Source organism: Schistocerca serialis, chromosome 7, assembly GCF_023864345.2.
Source record: "Schistocerca serialis cubense isolate TAMUIC-IGC-003099 chromosome 7, iqSchSeri2.2, whole genome shotgun sequence".
Classification (NCBI taxonomy): Eukaryota; Metazoa; Arthropoda; class Insecta; order Orthoptera; family Acrididae; genus Schistocerca; species Schistocerca serialis.
Window position 1 is genome coordinate 575,698,093 of NC_064644.1, and position 24,576 is coordinate 575,722,668.

General features: G+C 38.6%; 1 protein-coding gene across 1 annotated transcript in view; it reads right to left on the reverse strand.

The window, feature by feature from the left end:
* LOC126412719 (aminopeptidase N-like) overlaps positions 1–24,576 on the reverse strand; it is a 276,843-nt gene that overhangs the window by 114,253 nt on the left and 138,014 nt on the right. Inside the window, exon 7 of the mRNA XM_050082437.1 lies at positions 15,063–15,337. Within this exon, the coding sequence (XP_049938394.1) occupies positions 15,063–15,337 (275 nt within the window). The remainder of the gene's footprint in view (positions 1–15,062; positions 15,338–24,576) is intronic.

Sequence of the window (24,576 nt, forward strand, 5' to 3'; positions counted from 1 at the left end):
CAGAATTTGAGAAAAGTAGTGATTTCAATACCTACAACACTAGAGGAAAAAATGACATTCATTGCCTTTTATTGTAGTGTCAGTGGCTCAGAAACAAGTTCTCAATGCAGCAACAAAATTTTTTTATCATTTTCCCAATAACTGTTGTTATAAGAGTTTGAAGGTTGTCAGAAAATGAGCTTTCAGCCAACTAAGCCTTCATCAGAAATAGGCCACCCAATCACCTCCCCCCCCCCCCCCCCCCACACACACACACATACTCACACAACAATGCTAACAAAATGCCCACATGTCATTGTGTGAAACCAAATTTTTTAAGACTGCAATTAATTGTTCCGACTGGATCATCAGACTCATAAATATAACAATCTTCCACTAGGTAATGGTGTGGCACAGTTGTTATCACATAAAAATCACATGCAGAAGATCATGGGTTTGAATCTCACCAAATACAACAGATTTTTTAAAAATCTCAATGTAATTTCTTTTTATTTCTAACACTGTCATGCACCATTTTCGACACCATATTGACATTTTAATTTGCTCTTATTTTTCTTCCTATCATTCTTTTTTATTTGGAATCTGCTTGTGTCACCTATACCCTGCAACCAAGCGGCAACCAGCAGTGATTGGCAGTTGATAATGAATGCACCATCCTGTAGCTAGTTCGAGGGTAGTTTCAGGTAACAGGAGACAGTAAGAATTTACATTTTGTTTGTAATGCTGAAACTGGCATTTTTTTGTCTTCACTTTGCTCATTGAGGTTAGCTTTAATCACTAGTTCTGCCACAGACTGCTGATTACTGTTTGTTATATTGCACATTACTAGTTTGTGGTTAGTTTAGGACACAGGTTTAGATTCAGGGTTAGAAGACACATTGTCTGCCGTAGTTCAGTCACTGGTTCCTCAAAACCAGCTGTCAACAGAACAACTCCCATCAAACCTCGCAGCAGCTGCTTCCAACATTGCTTCACATTACACATCAATTGCATTTGTGTATGGACCCATCATGTTTGTGTGGCACCTATAACAAGTGCTAGGTGGCAGCAGTTGTGGCGAGACTGTAGCATCAAGTGGCAGGTGTCAACTATCAAGTAATTTTGATGGGACTGTAACAACAAATTATCACAGTTCTTGTGACCTCCTGTCCAAAGACTGGTTTGATGCAGTTATCCACACCAGTCCATCCTGTGCAAGCCTCTTCATCTCCAAACAATTACTGTAACCGTTGTCCATTTGAACCTGCTTACTGTACTCATCTCTTGGTCTCACTTCACCATTTTTAAATATCGTGTTTCCCTCAAATACTAAACATGATTCCTTGAGATCTCAGAATGTGTCCTATCAACTGATCCCTTCTTTTAGTTGATTTATGCCACAAATTTCTTTTTCACAAATTCTGTTCAACACTTCCTCATCAGTTATGCTAACCATCCTACCCATCCGATCTTTAGCATTCATCTGCAGCACCACATTTCATAAGCTCGTATTCTCTTTTCATGTGGGCTGCTTATCATCCACATCTCACTTCTCTACAGTGCTACACTCCTGACAAATACCTTGAGATTCTTCCTGTTGCTGGCCTACATTTTATATTTTCTCTACTTCAGCCAAGTAAGTTATTTTACTGCTCAAATAGCAAAACTCATGTGCTACTTGTAGAGTCTCATTTCCTAATCTAATTTCCTCGGCATTGCCTGATTTAATTCATCTACCTTCTATTATCCTTGGAAAATCCAGGATGGAGTGTAACAATATTATGAAAAGAGTATTTGCTACTCATCATATGGCAGAGACAAAGACTGTCAGAAAGTGAGGTTTCAGCCAATAATGTTTTTGTTGAGGATAGACAAAAAACACACACACACACACACACACACACACACACACACACACACACACACCACACACACACACACACACACACACACACACACACACACACACACTACCATAGCCTCCAACAGCTCTGAAGTCAGACTGCGAGCAGTGGGGCAGAATGGGGGTGGGGGAGGTAACTGTGAGGTGGAGAGAGGGTAGGTGAGATAGGTGCATTCAGGACATTAGATGGGGTGGGGTTCAAAATAGCAGAAGAGGAGAGAAGTAAAGAGACTGAGGGTGCATTGCTGGAATGAGGACTGTGTAGTGCTGGAACAGGAACAGTGAAGGGGCTTGGTAGGTAACGACAATGACTGATGAAGGTTGAAGCCAGGAGGGTTATGAGTACATAGGATATATTGCAGGGCGAGTTCTCACCTGTGCAATTCACAAAATCTGGTGTTGGTGGGAAGCATCTAGATGGTACAGGCTGTGAAGCAGTCATTGAAATGAAGGATGTTATGTTAGGCAGCATGCTCAGCAATGGGCTGGTCCAGCTGTTTCTCGACCACAGTTTGTCGGTGGCCATTCATGCAGATAGAGAGCTTGTCAGTTGTCATGCCCATATAGAATACAGCACAGGGGTTGCAGTTTAGCTATTCCTCCCCCTCCTCCCCATCCCAGCCTCCTCATTACCCCATCACCCAGTCGCCTCTCCCATCATGCACTGCTACTCACAATTTGGCTTCAGCTCCCAGAGACTCCAGTCACACATGTACCAGTTGTGTTTGTCTGAGTGTGCATGTGTGTGTGTTGTCTATTTCTGACAGAGGCCTTACTGTCCAAAAGTACATTTTCTGACAGTCATTTTGCTGTACCCTTCTATGACTCAGAAACTCCACTATATGGTGAGTAGCAACTATCCTTCTCATAATATTGTTTTGCTTTTGTAAATGCTCATCTTATACCTTTATAATGGGTGGCAGGGCAAAGAATCCAGTGAATTTTTTTTAAGTGCATTATCTGAAAGCTACCTTGAGCGGTTAAACAGAGAACTGACTCATGGTGATAACATATTAGACCTTCTGGTGACATACAGACCCAAAATATTTGAAACAGTTAATGCAGAACAGGGAACCAATGATTATAAAGCAGTTACTGCTTCAATGATTTCAGCCATAAATAGAAATACTAAAAAAGGTAGGAAGATTTTTCTGTTTAGCAGAAGTGACAAAAAGTAGATTTCAGAGCACTTGATGGGTCAACAAAAAAGTTTTATCTCAAGTACAGATAGTGTTCAGGATCTGTGGACAAAGCTCAAAACCATTGTACAATGTGCATTAGATGAGTATGTGCCAAGCAAGATCATAAGAGATGGAAAAGAGCCACCATGGTACAACAAATGAATTAGAAAACTGCTACGGAAGCAAAGGGAACTTCACAGCAAACATAAACACAGCCAAAGCCTTGCAGACAAACAAAAATTACACAAAGCGAAATGCAGTGTGAGGAGGGCTATGTGAGAGGTGTTCAATGAATTCAAAAATAAAGTTCTATGTACTGACTTGGCAGAAAATCCTAAGAAATTTTGGTCTTATCTCAAAGCGGTAGGTGGATCAAAACAAAATGTCGAGACACTCTGTGACCAAAATGGTACTGCAACAGAGGATGACAGACTAAAGACCAAAATACTAAATGTCTTTTTCCAAAGCTGTTTCACAGACGAAGACTGCACTGTAGTTCCTTCTCTAGATTGTTGCATAAATGACAAAATGGTAGATATTGAAATAGATGACAGAGGGAAAGAAAAACAATTAAAATCGCTCAAAAGAAGAAAGGTCGCTGGACCTGATGGGATACCAGTTTGATTTTACACAGAGTACGTGAAGGAACTTGCCCCCCCTTCTTGCAGCGGAGGACCGTAGGTCTCCAGAAGAGCATAGCATTCCAAATGATTGGAAAAGGGCACAGGTCATCCCCATTTTCAAGAAGGGATGTCTAACAGATGTACAGAACTATAGACCTATATCTCTAACGTGGATCAGATTTAGAATTTTGGAACACTTATTATGTTTGACTATAGTGACTTTTCTGGAGACTAGAAATCTACTCTGTAGGAATCAGCATGGGTTTTGAAAAAGACAATCATGTGAAACCCAGCTCGTGCTATTCGTCCATGAGACTCAGAGGGCCATAGACATGGGTTCCCAGGTAGATGCCGTGTTTCTTGACTTCTGCAAGGCATTTAATACAGTTTCCCACAGTTGTTAATGAACAAAGTAAGAGCATATGGATTATCAGACCAATTGTGCAATTGGATTGAAGAGTTCCTAGATAACAGAATGCAGCACGTCACTCTCAATGGAGAGATGTCTTCCAAAGTAAGAGTGATTTCAGGTGTGCCGTAGAGGAGTGTCGTAGGACCGTTGCTGTTCACAATATATAAAAATGACCTTGTGGATAACATCAGTAGTTCGCTGAGGCTTTTTGCGGATGATGCTGTAGTATATCAAGAAGTTGTAACAATGGAAAATTGTACTGAAATGCAGGAGGATCTGCAACGAATTGACGCATGGTGCAGGGAATGGCAATTGAATTTCAATGTAGACAAGTGTAATGCGCTGCGAATACATAGAAAGAAAGATCCTTTATCATTTAGCTACAATATAGCAGGTCAGCAACTGGAAGCAGTTAATTCCATAAATTATCTGGGAGTAGGCATTAGGAGTGATTTAAAATGGAATGACCATATAAAATTAATCGTCGGTAAAGCAGATGCCAGACTGAGATTTATAGGAAGAATGCAATCTGAAAACAAAGGAAGTAGGTTACAGTACACTTGTTCACCCACTACTTGAATACTGCTCACCAATGTGGGATCTGTACCAGATAGGGTTGACAGAAGAGATAGAGAAGATCCAATGGAGAGCAGTGCACTTCATTACAGGATCATTTGGTAATTGTGAGAGCATTATGGAGATGATAGACAAGCTCCAGTAGAAGACTCTGCAAGAGAGACACTCAGTAGCTCGGTACAGGCTTGTTTTGAAGTTTCGAGAACATACCTTCACCAAGGAGTCAAGCAGTATATTGCTCCCTCCTATGTATATCTCACAAAGAGACCACGAGGATAAGATCAGGGAGGTTAGAGCCCACACAGAGGCATTCCAACAGTCTTTCTTTCCATGAACAATATGAGACTTGAATAGAAGGGAGAACTGATAGAGGTGCTCAAGGTGCCCTCTGCCACACACCATCGGGTGGCTTGCGGAGTATGGATGTAGATGTAGATTTCGAGACACTGTACACTCCTTTCAACTGCTTCCCCTAAGTCCTCTGTTACCTCTGAAATAACTACAGTGTCATTAGCAAACCTCAAAGTTTTCATTTCTTCTTCAACTTTTTCTTTGGATTTCTTTACTGCTTGCTCAGTGTATAGATTCAATAACATTGGGAATAGAGTAGAGCCTTATCTGACTCCTTCCTAAACTGTTGCTGCCCTTCGCTCTGTATTTTGCACCTACTGCCATCAGAATTTCAAAGAGTGTATGTCAGTTATATTGTCAAGAGCTGTCTCTAAGCCTACAAATTATGATTAGTACTAAGGTATTCACAGTGGTTGTAATTGGAATTGCTTTGTATTTGTATATTAGAAGAAAAAGAGCTATTCTGACAAAATTCCTTTGCTCCTTCTCCTATCCTATTCAGTGCTGTTTATATCTAGTACACTGAACAAATTATTTATGTAGCTTTACACTGACAAAATATTTCGGAGGTTGTTTAGTGGTATCTTGTGAGTATTTTTATTACAAGGGATCCACGTGTCTGGTGGCTCATTGCAAAGTAATAATGTGATTATGGTTCATTTGCTTTGTTACCCCATTTATCTTTCCTTCTGTGATAATATTTTCATGACAGGGGAAATTGTGTAATATGGAATCACCAAAACACACTACACAAAACACAGAGTAATGCAATAAGCCTCAGATGCACATGTACTGTGATGTGCTTGAAATCACTGAGGGAAGAACTGAGTATTGTGTCAATGTGGCACTCTTTCATTGTGTTCAGTGTACCCATAAATGAGGTGCACATCAGCCAACTCTTCATCAGTAAACCTGTCCGTACTACTGTGTACCACCGTTAATGTGCAACCTGGGATAGAAATGAACAATAGTGAATCCAAACTGTTTTGGATAGTGAGCATTACCATTGACAGCAGCAAGCACAAGACACACAGCAGACAACTGCACAGTTGTCTCGGTATGTTCAGTGCATTACACACACAAAAATAAATCGGAGTAAGATATCATCACAGGCACTGACTCCATGGGTCCCGAGCCGCCACAAAAATTCATTTGGAGGGGTGGAGCCCCCCCTCCCCCAATAATTTAAAAAAGTTATTAGTTATATTATGCTTTGTAAAATCACAAAATTATGTCGGAATTTTTTATTTTCCTTGTTTGATGATAGTTACCTTTTAAAATACATTCAGTAATGAGTTAAAACAAATAATTATTATGGTAGTAAGTAGGTTAACTGAAAAAAAGTTGTGTGAATCATGATAGTGTTATGGTGGTGCAGGCACACTTAGAATTTTCATCAGGTTACCTTCCATTTGGAAAGTGGGTGTACTCAGTGACTGTTATGTGACTTATAAATTATAGAGTGCAGCAATCGGTCCTCCTTTTTTAGATTTTATTATGCAAATCCAGATTTCAGCTAGTAGCTAGCCATTCTCAATGCACTATTTTCTGTTCTCATTGCATGTAAGTACCTGTTGTTTGGGCGTAAGTCACAGTTCTTTGAATAGAACTGTGACTGATGCTTGAACAACAGGGACTTACATGCATTCAGAATAGAAAATAGTGCATTGAGAATGGCTAGCTACTAGCCGAAATCTGGATTTGTGCAATAAAATCTAAAAAAGGATAACTGATTGCTGCACTCTGTAATTTATAAGAAAGACAGAATCTGTCCTGGTGTGCAAACCTTCGGGTAAAGTCTGGCACTGGCAGGCCAGTGCTGCGGCTGCAATGACATCAAAAGGACTGGAGCGGAAGCACCTGGAACGCTCCGCCTCATGTCGCCTTGACGTTTTGAGACATTATGACACTGCGGCTATACAAAGCCCATCCTGCTGTCACAGTCATTCAGTCTGGATAGTTTCATTCAGTGCATGCCGCAGACATGTTTAGTTTTATGACTGTAGTGTCTAGTGGACTATTTTATACGACTATATTTTATTCGTTTACTTTAGTCTCTTAGTGTATTGTGAATTAAGTTTGGAATGGATAAATTTGTTACTAAAAGGGCATGCTTGGAAGTTGATGATACTGCAAGTCAACCTCAAACAGTTATTGTATCATCAATTGCTTCATTATCGTCAGGCAAGAACTGTTCACAGCTGAAACCTTAACAATCCTGTAAGGGAATATCATTTCAGATGTCTTGGTTGATCAAATATACGTGGCTAGAATATGAAGCATCTACCAAAAATGTTTTCTGCACAACCTGCAAAGAGGCAGATGCTACAAATCTATTACAATTTTCTTCAAAAAAAGAAGATGCATTTACTTCCATAGGGTTTTCTGAGTAGAAAAAGCTTTTGGAAAATTCCATCTTCATGAAAATACATTTACGCATAAAGAAGGTGTTCTGAAACTAAATTCTGTCACTAACCGAAGTGGGGCCTCCTAATTGAATGAACAGTTAGATAGTGATAAGAAGAAAGGCTGTTTAGCTCTTGAGACAATATTTACTACTGTGTGATTTCTATGCCAACAAGGACTAGCAATTAGGGGGTACAAAGACGTAAAGCCAAATTTTCTTCAGTTGTTGGAACTCCAAAAGAATGACACACCTGAGTTTAAAGATTGGTTAGGGTGTTTAGGGTATAAGTAGATGACCCACAATATTCAAAACGAGATCATTAATCTACTAGGAAAGTGTGTGTTGAGAAAGGTATTGGCTTCAATCAAGAAGGCTGAACATTTTTCTATTGTGGTTGACAAAACAAGTGAGTCTTCAATTCATGAACAAGTGTCACTTTGTATTCATACTGTTGATGATTCCTTAACCATCAATGAAGACTTTATTGGCTTGTATGAGACCACCAACTAAGAATCACAAACTCTGTTTAGTATTTTAAAAGATGTTTTTGCTCATCTTCATTTGTAAATGGATAATTTAAGAGGACAGTACTATGATGGTGCCTCGAATATGAGAGGTAAGTTCAAAGGACTAAAAATGTTAGTTTTGGATGTACAACCAAAAGTACATTATGTGGACTGCACTGCTCACAGTTTAGACTTGGCAGTTGTAGACAGTCCCTGCCATCTTACGTTTATGAGGGATATTATGGCTTTAGCCAAGGACTTAATAAACACTGTAAGGGAATCCAACAAAAGGATGGGACTTTTCGGAAGCATACGCTGTGAGAGTGCCAACAACCAAGCTGGCCTATGACCCCTTTGCCTGACTTGATGGATATGTGAGCTTCTAGTATATTGAGAATATTGAAAAATGTTGAAGAACTTCTAGAGTTTTTTGAAAAATTTTCTGCAGAGGACAAAATACAGGCAGGTTACAAATGTGAGTCAGTGCTACAATTAAAGATTTATTTCTTTATACATCTTTATTGCCAGGCAATGAACCTAGTCAAGGATGTTAATGAAAAAATTAAATGCCCTCATCTAAGTGTTGCTGATTTGGAAAAAAATATATGAGGACTTGATTTGTATATTGAATGGAAGGCATGATAGTTTTGAACACTTTTGGGAATTGTGTTTAAAAGAAAAACCTTCACAAGTTGATGATCCTTCACTTCCTTGGAATTGAAGTATACCAAAGAAGTATAAAAACAATGAACCCCAAAGGAATACTACAAAGCTACTTACATTGAAGTTTGTGAAACGGTGCAATTAATGCATTACTGAGTGGGTTGCTTTCAACTGGACTCACCCAGGTCACTGCAGTTGAGCAAGAGTGCTTTCTTTTAGTAAGCAAAGGTGAAACAAATTTGGAAAAATCAACTGAGTTTTTCAAAAATGACCTAGACATTGAGTAACTGTGCTTACACTAGAATATGTTAGCCGATATCACTAATAAAAAACAACTGGTCTTAAAAAATATGTATGATGTATGAAAGTACATTACACAAGAGCCTGCAGTTGGAGAAAAGTTATGTGAAGTAGTCAAGTGCATTAAGCTTCTCGAAGTTGTTGGAATCACAACAGCAACAGCAGAATGGTCATTTAGTGCCCTTAGATGTCTGATGTCATATCTCCGATCAACAATGGAAGAGAAGCGTTTGAACAACTTGGCTGCTCTTCATGCCTACCGAGATGTTTTGGATGAATTGGATATCCGACCAGTCATCAGTGACTTCATATTCAGTAATCCAGTCAGACAGCCGACATTTGCACCTTTTTAAAGACACTCTAGCCCTAATAATGGCATTTAGAGCAATATTAAAAATCTTTATAAAATAGAGAATTATATACATACATAATGTTAAATTTTCAGTATCAAAATATTAGTACTAGTTTAGAACTGTATTACTACAGTACTGTATTAGTTATTTTCAAATACTTAAATACTTTTAGGGTGTAAGACCCAATTAAAATCTGCTATTTACATACTTTTTGACTGAAAGTATTAGGCATACTGTATTAACTTTATTAACTGTATTAAAGCATTAACTTTGAGATATTGTTTTTAGTTAATGAACCCTGAGCCCTATTCAAAGTAAGCTTAAATTAGTTATTTCAGTTATTAATCATAGTGCTATTTCTGTGTGACAGCAATATTTTATGTTTTATTCTTTTAATGATAGATTAAGATTATTTTAAATATAATTTCAGTCTTTTCAGACCTATATATTCACTGCTCTGTAATAGTCTATAAGAATGATTATGGCTATAAATTAAATTAGCTTTTTATGAATATACCTTGTGTGTTTATGTTTTGTTTCATTTTTCAAAGCTGAAAAATGTGTCACGCTTGTCAAGTTTCTCAGAGTGTCGCGTTGTCAAGAGTCCAGTACCAATTTTGTTTATATGACTCTAAAATGCTTAAAAAAACTTTAAAACTCACTATTTTCATCTAAAATTTAGAAAATTTCCCAGGGAAAGACCCCCAGTATAGCCCCCCCCCCCCCCCAATATTTTTTATAAGTCACTGCCCACGGATATCATTGGAATTGCAATTAAATAAAACTCAAACCATCTAAACTACAACTATCTGGAACACAGTAACGAGGTATCTTGAACGAAAAGACCTCCTCTACACAAACCAACACAGATTTTGAAAACATCAGTCATGTGAAATTCAATTCAGACTTTTCTCACATGACATACTGAAAGCTTTGGATCAAGGCAATCAGGTAGATGCTGTAGTTCTTGAATTCTGGAAAGCATCTGACTCAGTACCACTCCTACACTTATTGTCAAAAGTATGATCATATGGGGTATCAAGTGATATTTGTGACTGCTTTGAGGACTTTTTCATAGTGAGGATATAGTATGTTATCTTGGATGAAAAGTGATCATCAGATGTAGAAGTAACTTTGGGTGTGCCACAAAGATGTGTGCTGGGACTCTTGCTGTTCATATTGTATACTAAGGACCTTGCAGACAATAGAAATGATAAATTCAGGCTTTTTGGAGGTGATGTAGTTATCTGTAATGAAGTACTACCCAAAAGAATCTGCATAAATATTCAATCAGATCTTGATAAGGTTTTAAAGTGATGAAGAGATTAGCAACTTGCTTTAAATGTTTAGCAAGTAATATATTGCACTTCACAAAACAAAACAAAAAATATAGTAATCTAAGACTGTAATATCAATGAGTCATTTATGAAATCATCCAACTCATACAAATACGTGGGTGTAACACTTTGCAGGGACGTAAAATGTAATTATCACACAACTTCAGTCATGAGTAAAGCAGGTCATAGACTTCAGTTTATTGGTAGAATACTGTCCAATCAATCTACAAAGGAGATTGCTTACAAATCACTTGTGTATCCAATTCTAGAATATTGCTCAAGTTTGTGGGATCCATACCAGACAAGACTAACAGGGGATATTAAACATATACAGAGAAGGGCAGCACAAATGGTAACAGGTTTGTTTAGTCCATGGGAGAGCATAACAGAAATATTGAAGGAACTTATCTTAAAGATAAGACGTAAACTATTCTGATAAAATCTGTTAACAAAGTTTTAAGAACTGGCTTTAAATGATTACTGTAGAAATATACTACAACCCACTACGTATCACTCACATAGGGGTCATGAGGATAACATTGGAATAATTACTGCACACACAGATGCATTCAGACATTCATTCTTCCCTCACTCCATACGTCAATGGAACAGGAAGAAACCCTAATAACTGGTACAATGGGATGTACCCTGTGCCCTGCACCTCACAGTGGTTTGCAGAGTGTAGATGTTGATGTTATACAGATTTATACAAGGAAAAAGGAATTTGTACTGTACAACTAAAATGGTTTGTATTGTTTGATAGTTATTACAGTGCACAGTACATTGTATGTACCTTTATCATTCTAAAATGAATCTGCAGCGAATGTATTAAAACAAAATATCTTCCCATGATGATTGAATACAGTACACACAGTGCTTCATGAGCAATATGGGCATCGTTTTGTTCGAGGTGCCTATCTGTGCAACATACGTTAGTCCATGTTGTGGCCTTCACATATACACTGATTTCTTGCTGTGTATTCTGCTTCCCATGTCTTTCATTTTCTTCTGTGTGTATGTTTTAATTTACTGTGTGGACATGTCTTCTAAAAGGAAATGTGTTTTCTTCTTGATGGCAGACAAAGTAAAAGTTCTTGAACATTTACACAAAGGCAGAGTGGTATGCAGTTAGAAGAGATGTTTAGCATGGCAACATCAAGAAATTCAGACAAGAAAAGGTCCTTAATTTTAAAACTCAGTGTATATCCTTGATGATGAAAATGGGACTTTGTTGAGGAAAGCAATGAAAACAACAGGTAACAAAACTTGACGAGGCCATATTTGTGTTGTTTTTGGAGCAGCGAGCTTTGGGAAACCCTCTTTCAGAGCCAATTGTTTACAAAAATGCAGAACTTTCAGCCTACAAAATAGACAGTTTGTCTTCATTTAAAGTGAGCAATGACTGACTATGAAATTTCAAGGCAAGGCACAGTATTTGTGAGTTGGATTTAAGTGGCGAATAGCTATCAGCACACATAAAAGCTACAGAAAATTTTATTGAAAAATGCAAAATTGGGGGGAAAATATCATGATCCTGAATTTTTACACAGTGAAGATGAGACAGGCCTTATTTGGAAGGCTCTCTGTCAATAGGAAAATCAAAAAACCCCAGGCTTTCAAAAACGTTAAAAAACTTCCCAACCTTTACAAGAATCAACCAAAGGTCTGGATTATTGCTACTCTCTTTCGTGAACTGTAGATTCAATTTTCACACCTGAAAAACAAGAATACCAAAATATCTTAGGGAAAAAAGGCAGTAAGAAAATGTTCATGCTGGACAATATACCCACCCATCCCACAGGAAGTCTTCTTGATAGAGATAATGGGTGTTTCGAAATGCTCTTCTTCCCACCAAATATAACAAGTTTGCTGTAGCCAATGGGCCAATCAGTTATCAAAACTATGAAGTGACATTACAGAAGAAAACTGCTAAGACAGCTTTCCACAGAAGATGGAAACGAAGAAGGCATTATGGTTCCCCACCAAAATTGAATTTAAAAGGCTGCTCTTACATGGTGGCAGAAGCAGGGAATTTGGTGAAGACAATCACAATAAAAAGAGCTTGGAATAAACTGAAAGGAATTTCAAACAAAGATGAGTTACAGAAAGTTGAAGATGAAAAGAAGAAGCATGAAAAGAAAGAGGAAGAAAGAAGGGGAAGAGGACAAGAAATTACTTCAGGACATAAGAAAGATCCTTTTGAAAATTCCTGGATGTATTAATTGTGGTGCAGAGACTGTAGGTGAGTGGCCAGCTTGTGATTCTTTGTATGATAGAGTTCAGATTCTCAATGAAAATGAAATCATTCAAAGTGTGAGAGGAGAAACTGATGGCCAGGAGGATGACATTGCCACTGAACCAAATGCGGGACCGTCAGCCACAGATATGTTTGTATGTCTTGACACTGCACTAACATGGATGGTGTGGCAGCCTGAGTATGACTGTACACAACTGCTCATTGTCAAGCAGATGCGAGACTTGGCTGCAGGAGAATGATTGAAGACAGCAAAACAACTGACATTCATCGACGTGTTCACGAACTGATGCTGTATCTAACTACAGTACTGTACAAAATCTAAATAACAATGTTTTGTACTCCTTAAATTTATGTCACTCTAGTAACACACACAAATTTAGCTTTTTATAAAGATGTGATCTGATTTCATGATTTATAAGGAGGTATAAAAAAAACTCAAATAATGTTGCTGTGGGCAGAGCTTGTGTAGTATACATTTCTGCCACTAGGCGGGAATAGTGCAAGTCATTGCCAGTTCAGTGCCACGTGTGTTGTCGACCTGGCTTGTTCTGTTCATCTACAGTGATTGTTTTATCTAGGCCTGTTTTGTTCTCATTTTGTTTTTTATAGTGGCCAGTTTAAGTGAACAATGTGTAGCTGCAAAATTTTGTTTTCTGTTCAGTTAAAATGTTGGTGAATCTTTTTTATGGGAAAAACTAAAGTGTACCAGTGTTTTGCTCAATTTAAAAATGGTGACATGTCAATTGATGGCAAACGTCGTTCTGGACATCCATCAGCTACCCAAATCAAAGAAAATATTGAAGAAATTTGAGAGCTTGTGCTGACACACTGTCGACAGACAATTGATCAACTGCCAGAGATTAGTGGGTTACCTTGGACCTCAGCTCACAGAATTTTAACAGAAGATTTTTGGAATGAAAAAGGTTGCTGCCAAGTTTGTTACTCAGGTTCTGACTGACAATCAAATGGAATGTCAAGTTGAAACATGTTGTGCTTTGAAACAACTGCTTGAAACTAATCCAAATTCTCTGTCAAGGGCTATTATTGGTGATGCATCATGGTGCTACGGTTATGACCCAGAAAGAAAGCAACAGTCAAGTCAGTGGAAGATGTCATTGTCACCCCATCCAAAAAATGTTGTTGTGTCAAATGAAACATCCTCAAAACAGTGCTGATTTGGTTTTTTGATTCCGAGGGTGCAATTCATTCAGAGTCTGTTCCCCCAGGTCAGACCATCAATCAAACCTTTTGTTTGGAATGTTTAAGAAGATTGCACAACAGTGTTCGTCAAAAAAGACTAAACTTGTGGCAGAGAGGAGACTGGTTCTTCCAGCATGACAATGCACCTGCACACACAGCCATCTCTGTTAGACAGTTTTTGTATAAAAATAGCATGATACCACACACCTTACTTACCTGACCTGGCTCTGTGCAACTTTTTCTTATTTCCATACATGAAAAGGGGAATGAAAGGACACTGACCTGATACCACTGAAGAAGGTGAGAAAAAAAAGGAAGGAACTGCCAGAAATTTCTAATGATAACAACAAAAAATGTTTTGAACAGTGGAAGTACAGGTGGGACAAATGTATTAGTTGTAATGGAGAGTAGTTTGAAGGGGATAAGGTTCCTTTGCAGAGAATATGAAAAGATATAGCTTTTAAAAAATAGTTCCAGTTTTTTTGGGTACCGCCTCATATCCAATTACATGGATATTTTATTCAGATCGGGTCCAGTCCCTAGTCATCCAAATAATTGGAGTTCTACTGTATTCTGTAATGTGCCGCAAGAGACAATGGGTCCCTTATATAAAAATACTCAGGAAATACCCTTGAACAACACATTAAAACAGTACAGAACCTATAGGGTCACCCCATCATGTCCAGTGTGTTGAATATTTTTGTATTCTTTTACTTTTTATTCCTCCAAGTTTCATAGGCACTAATTGCTACATGTGGTTTTTATTTGTGCAACACCCAGGAGTAGTAAATTCGCTGAGAAGAATCTTCAGTGCAGCAATTTCAGGAGACACCATGCAGTATTTGATTATACATTTCATAGTCTTTTGATCTGATATCAATACGATTAGTGAGTATCTGCTTTTGTCAACTGACTAGACCATTGGGTATTAGGTTTTTCCGACAAATTTGCATGTAAAATGGTTTTTCTGGAAATGTGTATGCAGATGTTTAAGGAAGAGCCAACGTTACTCACCTGAAATGCAGGGTAGTGTCCAGTGGAGATGAGGAAAGTGTCCAGGTAGTCGAAGACGCGGAAGGCGATGGCCCACGGCAGGTAGTCCTCCTCCTGGTACAGGTATAGTGAGAAGTTGAGGGCCAGCTCATAGTCCAGATGGTCGGAACGTGCCAGGCTGAACACATCAGACACCAACTGGGCGCGCGTCTCCCGTGGGACTGCCAGGTGGTTGGATGTCAGTTGCTCCTGGATCAGTCGCCAGCTTGCAGCATCGTAGTTGATGCGGAAGAAGCCTGCAGATGTACCGAGGCACAGGTGTCACACTGTGTGACTATTGCTGTAGTACACAGTCATCACACAAAAAGGGAGGACAGCATTTAACAGTCTTGCAACAACAAGTTTTTTAGGTGAGGAGTATGCAATGGTACCAACTCACATACAGACTGACGTACCTCCTGATACTTTTGATTAGTTAAATACACAATACCTGGATAATTCGTAATCTAAGTAGCTAAGTGTCTGCTGCTTTGCTTACATAGACAGCATGACCTGCAGAGATTTTTTGTTTTGTTTTTATGTAATCCAGTTTTTACGTTGTTCACACACTGCAACACCTTCTAAGTTTTTCACATTAATTAACATCATATATGCATGGTCTCTTCCAAATGTACTTCTGACCAAACAGCGATTCTGGTATCCAAAGTTTTCGTTAATCATGCCTTTTGGGTTCTTACAGAGATATTTCCATAGCAACTTTCATCTCCTACCAAATATTTCTTTATATGTAATTAAGAAGTGAAATACCAATTTTCATAAATTTAACTTTAAATTTCTTTTAATGTAACAAAACATTTTCTTAAAAATTTGCATCCTCTATTGCACTCCCTTATGGGTTGAATTTCCAGTAACACTGAAACACACAATTTTTTATTTTTTTGTTTCTTACCAAGAAGTCAAATACCAATTGTCATAGATGTAGTTATAAAAATACGTAAGCAGTTCTTTAGTAATTATTTATTTTCAAAAAAACTCTCACCCAGTATTTTAACACCTTAGTGGTTGAATTTCCAAAAGTGCTGAAACATGTATTTTTTTTTATTTTCTGACTCAGAAACCAAATACCAGCTTTCATATTTCTAGCTTCAAAATTCCCTGAATAGTGGAATACTTTCAAAAAACCTTTCATCCCCTGCATTGTCCCCTTAGGTGTGGAATTCTGGACAATCCCTACAGTATAAGATCCACACCTTGTTCAAACTTCAAGTTTCTATCATCAGGGTTTGGGCAGGGCGATGATGAGTCACTGAATCAGTCTGATCCTGTTTCACTGCCTTAGGGATCGAATTTCTGAAAACTAGTGGGGTGTGTCTGTTTTATTTCTAACAGAGAAGCCTACTACAAATTTTCATAGATTTAGCTTTAAAAATGCTTTCATGATAAAATATTTTCATAAAAAAAATCACCTCCCATTTCACCTCTTTAGGGGTTCAGGTTCCAAAAACCCTGAAAGATGTATTTTTTTATTTGTAACTGAAAAGTCGAACAACAGTGTTTATAGATGTAGCTTTGAAAGTATTTCAGTAGTTCTTTAAAAATGATAATGATATAGTTCCAAAAAAAGCTTTCACCCACTATTTCACCCCCATAAGGTTAAATTTCAAAAAATGCCGAAGCATATTTTTCTTTATTATGACCAAGAAATCAAATATCCATTTTTTTAGCTCTAGCTTCTAAATGGTCTTAATAGCAACATTAAAAAAACCTCTTCATCCCCTATTTCACACTCTTAAGGTTGTAATTTCAAAAAATTCCTTCTTAAACAATGCCTACAGTATAAGATCCAAACCTTATCCAAATTTCAAGTTTCTATTCTTAGCAGTTTGGGCTGGGCAATGATGAATTAGTCAGTCAGTCATTCAGGACATTGCCTTTTGCTACTCACTACATAGCAGTGATGCTGAGTCACAGATAGGCACAAAAAAAGACTCTCACAATTAAAGCTTTCAGCCATTAAGGCCTTTGTCAACAACACACACACGTACACACACACATACACACACAACTGCAGTCTCAAGCAGTGTGGTTTCAGTTGCCTGAGTCAAGTGTGTGAGTTGTGTGTGTGTGTGTGTGTGTGTGTGTGTGTGCACCTATTTTTGATGAAGGCCTTAATGGCTGAAAGCTTTACCAGTGAGAGTTTCTTTGTTATGCCTATCAGTGACTCAGCATCTCTGCTATATAGTGAGTAGCAACTTTCCTTCTCACAATATCCTTCTCACAATATTGTTACTTATCAGGAATTTGGTATTTATGTACATTGACGAATAAGAGGATAACATACTGAAATGCAAATGATGCTGTTTTTGTTTATTTTGAAATGCCTTTAGGCAAATGTGTGGGTCTACAATGTTAAGACAGTAATATGCAGGTACTGGCTGCTTCATTATTCAGTGAAATGTAAATGTGCTGTTAGTAATATGAAAATGATATTTGGAAAAACAGGATTGTACACTGTGATATAATTTCATAATCGACTGTCTATTACTGAAGCTGTGGGGTCTTATAATGTGGTGTCACCGCCAGACACCACACTTGCTAGGTGGTAGCCTTTAAATCGGCCGCGGTCCGTTAGTATACGTCGGTCCCGCGTGTCACCACTATCAGTGATTGCAGACCGAGCACCGCCACACGGCAGGTCTAGAGAGACTTCCTAGCACTCACCCCAGTTGTACAACTGACTTTGCTAGCGATGGTTCACTGACAAAATATGCTCTCATTAGCATAGCCTTCAGCTACGTCATTTGCTACGACCTAGCAAGGCGCCATTATCAGTTGCTATTGATATTGTAAAGAATGTACAGACAAGAGCTACGTTCAACATTAATGGATTAAAGTTAAGTATTCCACCAGCTACATCCTTTTTTTTCTAGCCTAAATACCTTGTCCTGTTCCAGACCTCACGCCAGCCTGCGTGGGCTTAAACGCGTGCCTTTCGGCTTCCTCTACCATTAGTGGGTTGGCTCTCATGCCAATCCACAACATATAACAAGATTTATATTTCCACCATCAAACAAAATGTAGCATACAGAGAAATGTGAGTGAGGTATATCTCTGGAGACACATAGATATCAAGGAAAAATAAACAACATTACTGGTTAAGCGGTTAACACCAAATAACATGCAATACACAACTCTGACTCTGAACACTCTGTGTCAGGATAATTCTCACAATGTGACTATGTGCTCCATCATGACAGCATTCCCTCCAGCCCCCCACCCCCCACCCACTCCACATCGTTAATGGTATTGTCAGTCAAATCATACGTGGCACTCTGATAGCATAACAAATCTTGGGTTTGTCTGCTGAAGTGTCACCGGCATTGTCACTGGACAGTGATTGCAGTGCACCTGCACTGGCATGCAGAGTAATGAATGGCTCTCACGTGCTGGTGCCAGACTGTCCGGGTGCTTTGTCCCAGTCAGTGTAGGTGGAGCAGTAAAAGGGCTTTATCCTGTCCACTGACATTGTAGTCATAACTCCTTCAACATCTAACTTAAACTGCTTGTCACCTCTGCTGAGCACATCGTAAAGCCTAGTTTACATGACAACGTTGGGTTACACCACTCATTATGTGGAATGAGTTGCATGAAAGTGGTTTCATATATGACTGTAGACATGGCGACACCAGTATACACTTCAATTTTGTCGTTTTGTGGGGCCCTGAGTCGTGTCAGAAATGAAAGTTTTGTCAGCTGGATGTCGCATGAGTTCTGAGGGAGTTAAAGCTTGTTGCGTGGAATCCCTGCATAAGAAAAAAAATAAGAAACATGTTTCGATTCATGACTAGATGAAGAAAAGACATCAGCTCGGTTGCTCAGCATCCTTGGTGAAATAATTTATAACGGAAAATCGAAGAAGTTGTTTTAATTATCTTGGAATGTCCCCAGAACTGTTCACTTTTCTGCTAAATAGAGTTAATTATGTGATAAGGAATAAAGGAACTGTAATGCCTGAAGCACTGTCCCCAGAACAGAAACTCCATATCATATTGTGTGCGTTACAATCGAGAACACTCGGCACGCTATAAGATACGGTTTTAGTTGGTGATGACACTATTTCATTAATACAATAATTATTACTGTTAATGCTAATAATTATTGAACATTAGCAACAATGATTATTTGAAGTAGGCCACATTAAGAAGAGAAAAGTTTGCAAACTAATCTCTTGAAGATAGATCTGTACAATGGCAATATTTCAAAATTCTAACATATGTGAACAGGGAGCACTACAACAACATTTTAAATAGATGGATATTGAATAAAGAATGCAGCTTCTTGAATTTGTATAGCCTTCCCTCCTGTCAACAATATTCCTTAACAATGAGTTGGCCAACTCAAACAATGGGATTTTAGTCTTGTAGACATTGCCACAGCAGGAATTACACTTGCTTATTTTTTTCTTAATTCAGTTGTATATGTGCTCCTAACTCAATACATTTTTCCCTGCAGTTCACTTATTGTCAAACTATCTATTACATGATCGCACATGATGGTCTCAGCGGCAGCAAAATGTTACTTATTTTTGTAATCAGTATCACTGAAATCCCACAAACTCCTATGCAAAGCATGGATATCCAAAAAAGCAAACATTATTCTCCATTCCCCACTTCAAATTTCAGTTTGTCTACACTCTATGAACACACATAACCTCAAAACTCATGCAACTAGTGTCACCAAAGTTGGAACATGCTGAAAGTTTTTAGTTTCACCAATGAGTTGCGCAAACACGCGGCGCACATGTGCAGTACCCGGTAGCGCAGTTGCCTGCAACCAAGTGTCATTGTGTAAACTAGGCTTAAGGTTCATTATAAAGTGGCTGCAGTGGTTTACACATGGCATTGTGTAGAACAAAAATGTGCACGCACTTTCACAACTCACTGAAACAAATGGGTGACGAGATTTCTGTGTCATCCTTGCTACTGGATGCAGTTGCCGTAAGTGTGACCACAGCTCAATAATGAAGACTGCTGCTTTAGTATCACACCTGGACTGCTACCGAAGAATTTACTGGGTAGGTTCATCAGTTGTCCATATACCAGTTTGGCTAGTGCAGCTCCTAGCTCCTCCTTTATGTACATGTTGACACCCAGCAGAATGATGGGTAGAGTTTCCATCCGACGCTGAAAATTGTGACAATGCAATGATGCCTCCACTTCTCGATGAAACCATTCTACCAGTCTGTTTGCCATTGAGTGGTATGCTGTGATCCTAATCCTCTTTGTACCCAACAGTATGGCAAGAGCCTCAAACAGATACAATTCAAACTGACTGCCCTGATCTAGGGTGATACGTAAAGAAACACTGAAATGTGTGATCCACCCACAGAATGAGGTGGTAGCTGCTGTCTCTGCTGTAGTATCTATCATCAGGAAAAACTCCAGCCAATTAGTAAATCAATTAACTGTGGTAAGACAGTTGGTAAACCCCTCAAATGGTGGTAAAGGTCCTATTATATCCAGGTGTACGTGTTCAAAAAGTCAATCGGGCGGTAGAAATGCACCGTGTAGCATGCGAGTGTGCCGAGTAATTTTACTGTGCTGACAGGCAGTGCCCTGAGGCTCATAAGTCTTGCAGTCTGTGCCTAAAATTGGCCACACAAAAGCTCATTTGGTTAATGTGGTAGTGCTGTGGACACCTGGAATGTGACAACTGACATAATGAAGTGACGGATTGTTGGCAGAAATAAGCTGTCAAAAAAGGGTGTACTCTTGGCACTGACATGTCAGAGTTATATTGTAATGTTTACCTGCTTTATTTCATCGTTGACTGTCCTCAGTGTCGATGTACTGTGTTGCTATGCTGGCTGAAAAATGGGGGGTTGAAGTTCAACACTGACTACTTTAAGTGATGTAGCCGACAGGTGCACATTTGTGTTGCACAGTTCTTTACTTTTACTGTTTACAACCCCCCAATTTCCACATTAAATATGGCCAGTTAACTGTTGTTTAGCTTTTGATAAGCCTCATTAACAGGTTGCACGCAAACATCCACACACTGCTACATTAGATCACTGTTGAATATCTATGAGCAGTAAAAACCTAACCACACATTTCACAGTCTTTCATATAACTTGAAACAGACACTGTCATTGTTTTCACACACAGCCTATTGGTGTAACACTTATTTCACAGTAAGGTTGATGCATTGTTGTTGTTGTAACCAGCACAGGTTCCTTGTCTGAAAATCAGCCATGGACTGACTGTGTCAGGACCAAAAATCGGGTCCTTATATATTATCACAATAACAGGCACTGAAACTACACATTGTTTGATGTTTAATTTACAGAAATCATAATCAAAACTTAACTCATTAAATTAACTGAATACATTGAAAAATTTTAACAGTTTCTTCTACTACAAGGGTTAAGCCACATTATTTGTTTAAATAATGTTTAAATAATGTTTTTGAATAGATCCAAATAAATACTTAAAGAATGCTATTGATTTGTCTCCAAATATTTGTAACTAGTACAGAATTTATATTTGTTTGTAAGTCGACAATAGGATTTAAGTTACAAAACAGTTACTGATAACTAAAGATACTAACTAGTAATAGTCAAAATAAATTAGAAAATCAATTACATACCTAAAATTAAGCACAACATTACATCTTGTGTTATATTCTTTAAAACTGAGAGCCAACCTTTCTCTTTTATGAAAATGCAGATTATACTCACATTTGTTAATCATAATTAGTCAGACATGAAAAAATGAATTTTAAGGAGGCAGATGGCAAAACAAGAGAGGAATTAAAAATATCCCAGCTTGCTTCATCACAATATCAGTGCATTTAATGCCAGGAGCTGTATATACTGTAATTGTAGATCAGAAACTTGTGCAAAAATCTTCTGTAATAAGTGAAATTTTTTCACTGGATTGAGGACTTTTTGGTAGGGAGGACACAGCACTTTATCTTGAATGGAGAGTCATCTTCAGATGTGGAAGTAACTTTAGATGTGTCCCAGGGAAGTGTGTTGGAACACTTTCTGTTCATATTGTATATTAATTACCTTGCAGACAGTATTAATAGTAAAATCAGGCTTTTTCTACATGATGCAGTTATCTGTAATGAAGTACTATCTGAGAGAAGCTACATAAATATTCAGTTAGGTCTTTATGAGATTCCAACATGGTGGAAAGATTGGCATCATGCTTTAAATGTTTATAAATGTAAAATTTTGCACTCCAAAAAACAAAAACACGTAGTATCCTATGACTATAATATCAATGAGTCACATATGGAATTGGCCAACACACATAAATACCTGGGTGTAATACTTTGAAGAGATATGAAATGGACCAATCATATTGGCTTAGTTGTGGGTGAAGCAGGTGGTAGACTTCAGTTTATTGGTGGAATACTGGGGAGGTATAATCAGTCTACAAAGGAGATTGCTTACAAATTGCTTGTGCAACTGGTTCTAGAATATTGCTCAAATGTGTGGGTTCCATACCAGATAGGACTAAAGGGGTTATTGAATGTATATAGAGAAGAGTAGCACAAATGGTCACAGGTTTGTTTAATCTGTGAGAGTGTCACAGAGATACTGAAGGAACTGAACTGGAAGACTCTTGAAGATAGACATAAACTATCCTGAGAAGGTCTTCATGAATTGACTTTAAATGATTACTTTTGGAATATACAACAAACCTCTACGCATTGCTCACATACGGATCTTGAGGATAAGATTAGAATAACTACTGTATGCACAGAGGCATCAAAACAAACATTCTTCCCACACTCCATACATGAATGGAACAGGAAGAAAAACATTCTTCCCACACTCCATACATGAATGGAACAGGAAGAAGCCCTTTAACTGGTACAATGGGATGTATCCTCTCCCATGCACCTCATGTTGGTTTGCAGAGTATAGATGTAGACATATATATAACTTTGGCTCCAGTTATTGTGTTGCTGCAAATGCTTCATAATCCATGATGCTCATGGTCTCTCAAATGTGAGATAGGGCATCAGCTGTCACATTCCTTTCTCTGTTGATTTGTATGATATTTTTTGTGAAATGCCCATTGTAACCTAACTGACAGAGCTGGTGTGGCAAAGCTTTGTCAGGGCTTTGTTGAAACAGATGCGTGAGAGGTCTGTGGTCTGTAACCAAGGTGAACTGTTCCCCCTCGAGCAAGTGTCAAAACTTTCTAGTGGTGGCATATAGTTCACTATCGTGTATGGACCAGAAACTTCTTGTCAAAGAATTCTAACGCCTGCCAGCATTGATTTATCTGCTGTTTCAGCATTGTACCCACTGCTGTCATGGAAACATCCACGTGATGCCCATAGGTGGTTGTGGAAATGAATGTGCTGACACTGTGTCATTTGTGAAAGTGGATTTCAGTTTAGTGAAAGCTGCTAGCACTTTATAAGACACTCTACTACATCACTGGATTTATGTGTCAAATGTAGAAACTCATTTAATGGTCCCACTAAGGGGTGCTGGTCTCAAACAAAGTAACGATAAAAATTTGTGACCCCCCCCCCCCCCCCAGAAACTGACATAACTCACACATTGATGCCAGCTGTGAGTAATTGACTGCTGCCTGACCCCTCTCCTGTGAAGGCCACATTATGTGGGCATTAATTGTGTGGCACAGCAGCTGCATGTCTGTTTTCTGAAAACACATTTGAGTTAATGAGCAAACTGTGTGCATGAAGATGGTCAAAAAGCTGGTGTAAATGAATTCGAAGTCCTGCCTCTGATCTGCACATTATTAACACACTGTCAATGTAAACAAAGCCAGACTCAAAATTTGGAGTCACATTGTTGACAAATCTTTTAAAAGTTAGTGTGGCATTATATAAACCAAATGGCGAATTCATAAAGTCAGAACAGTGTATACACAGCCATTTTGGGGACGTCTTCTGGCACGACTGGTACTCGGTAGTATGCACACACTAGATTGATCATAAAGAAGACACATTTACCATGCACTCCCTATGTGTGAAGTCCTTAATGTGTGGCCCAAAGTGTTATCAGGTCCAGTCCAACTGTTAAGGTGATGATAATCACCGCAGGAGCTCTTTCCATTAATTGGGCACTATATGCAGAAGTGAAGCCCAGCTGCTACTAGATGGTTGGCAGATTCCCTGCACCAGCATGAAGGCAAACTCTTGTTTCCTATTTTGCTCTTTCTGGGTTTAAAACATAGTTATCACACATGATTCAGCATCAGTACTGTATTATACTGCACTGGTGCAAGTGTGAGTGACTGTTGCATAATTTAAGGAAATTGCCTAAGAAGTGTAATTGCTCACACTCAAGCACAGTCACTTTGACAAAACTGACCCCAGCTGCTGATGCTGGTCATCATGTCCAGAAGAGCGTGGTGTCAAATATCTGGGAGCAGCATGAAAAATGATGAGAAGTCTGCTCCTAGCATCAGGTGCACCACATTGGAAACTATTAGCTGATATTCAGACCTGTGTCAGAGACCCAGGCTGAGGGATAATGTTACCT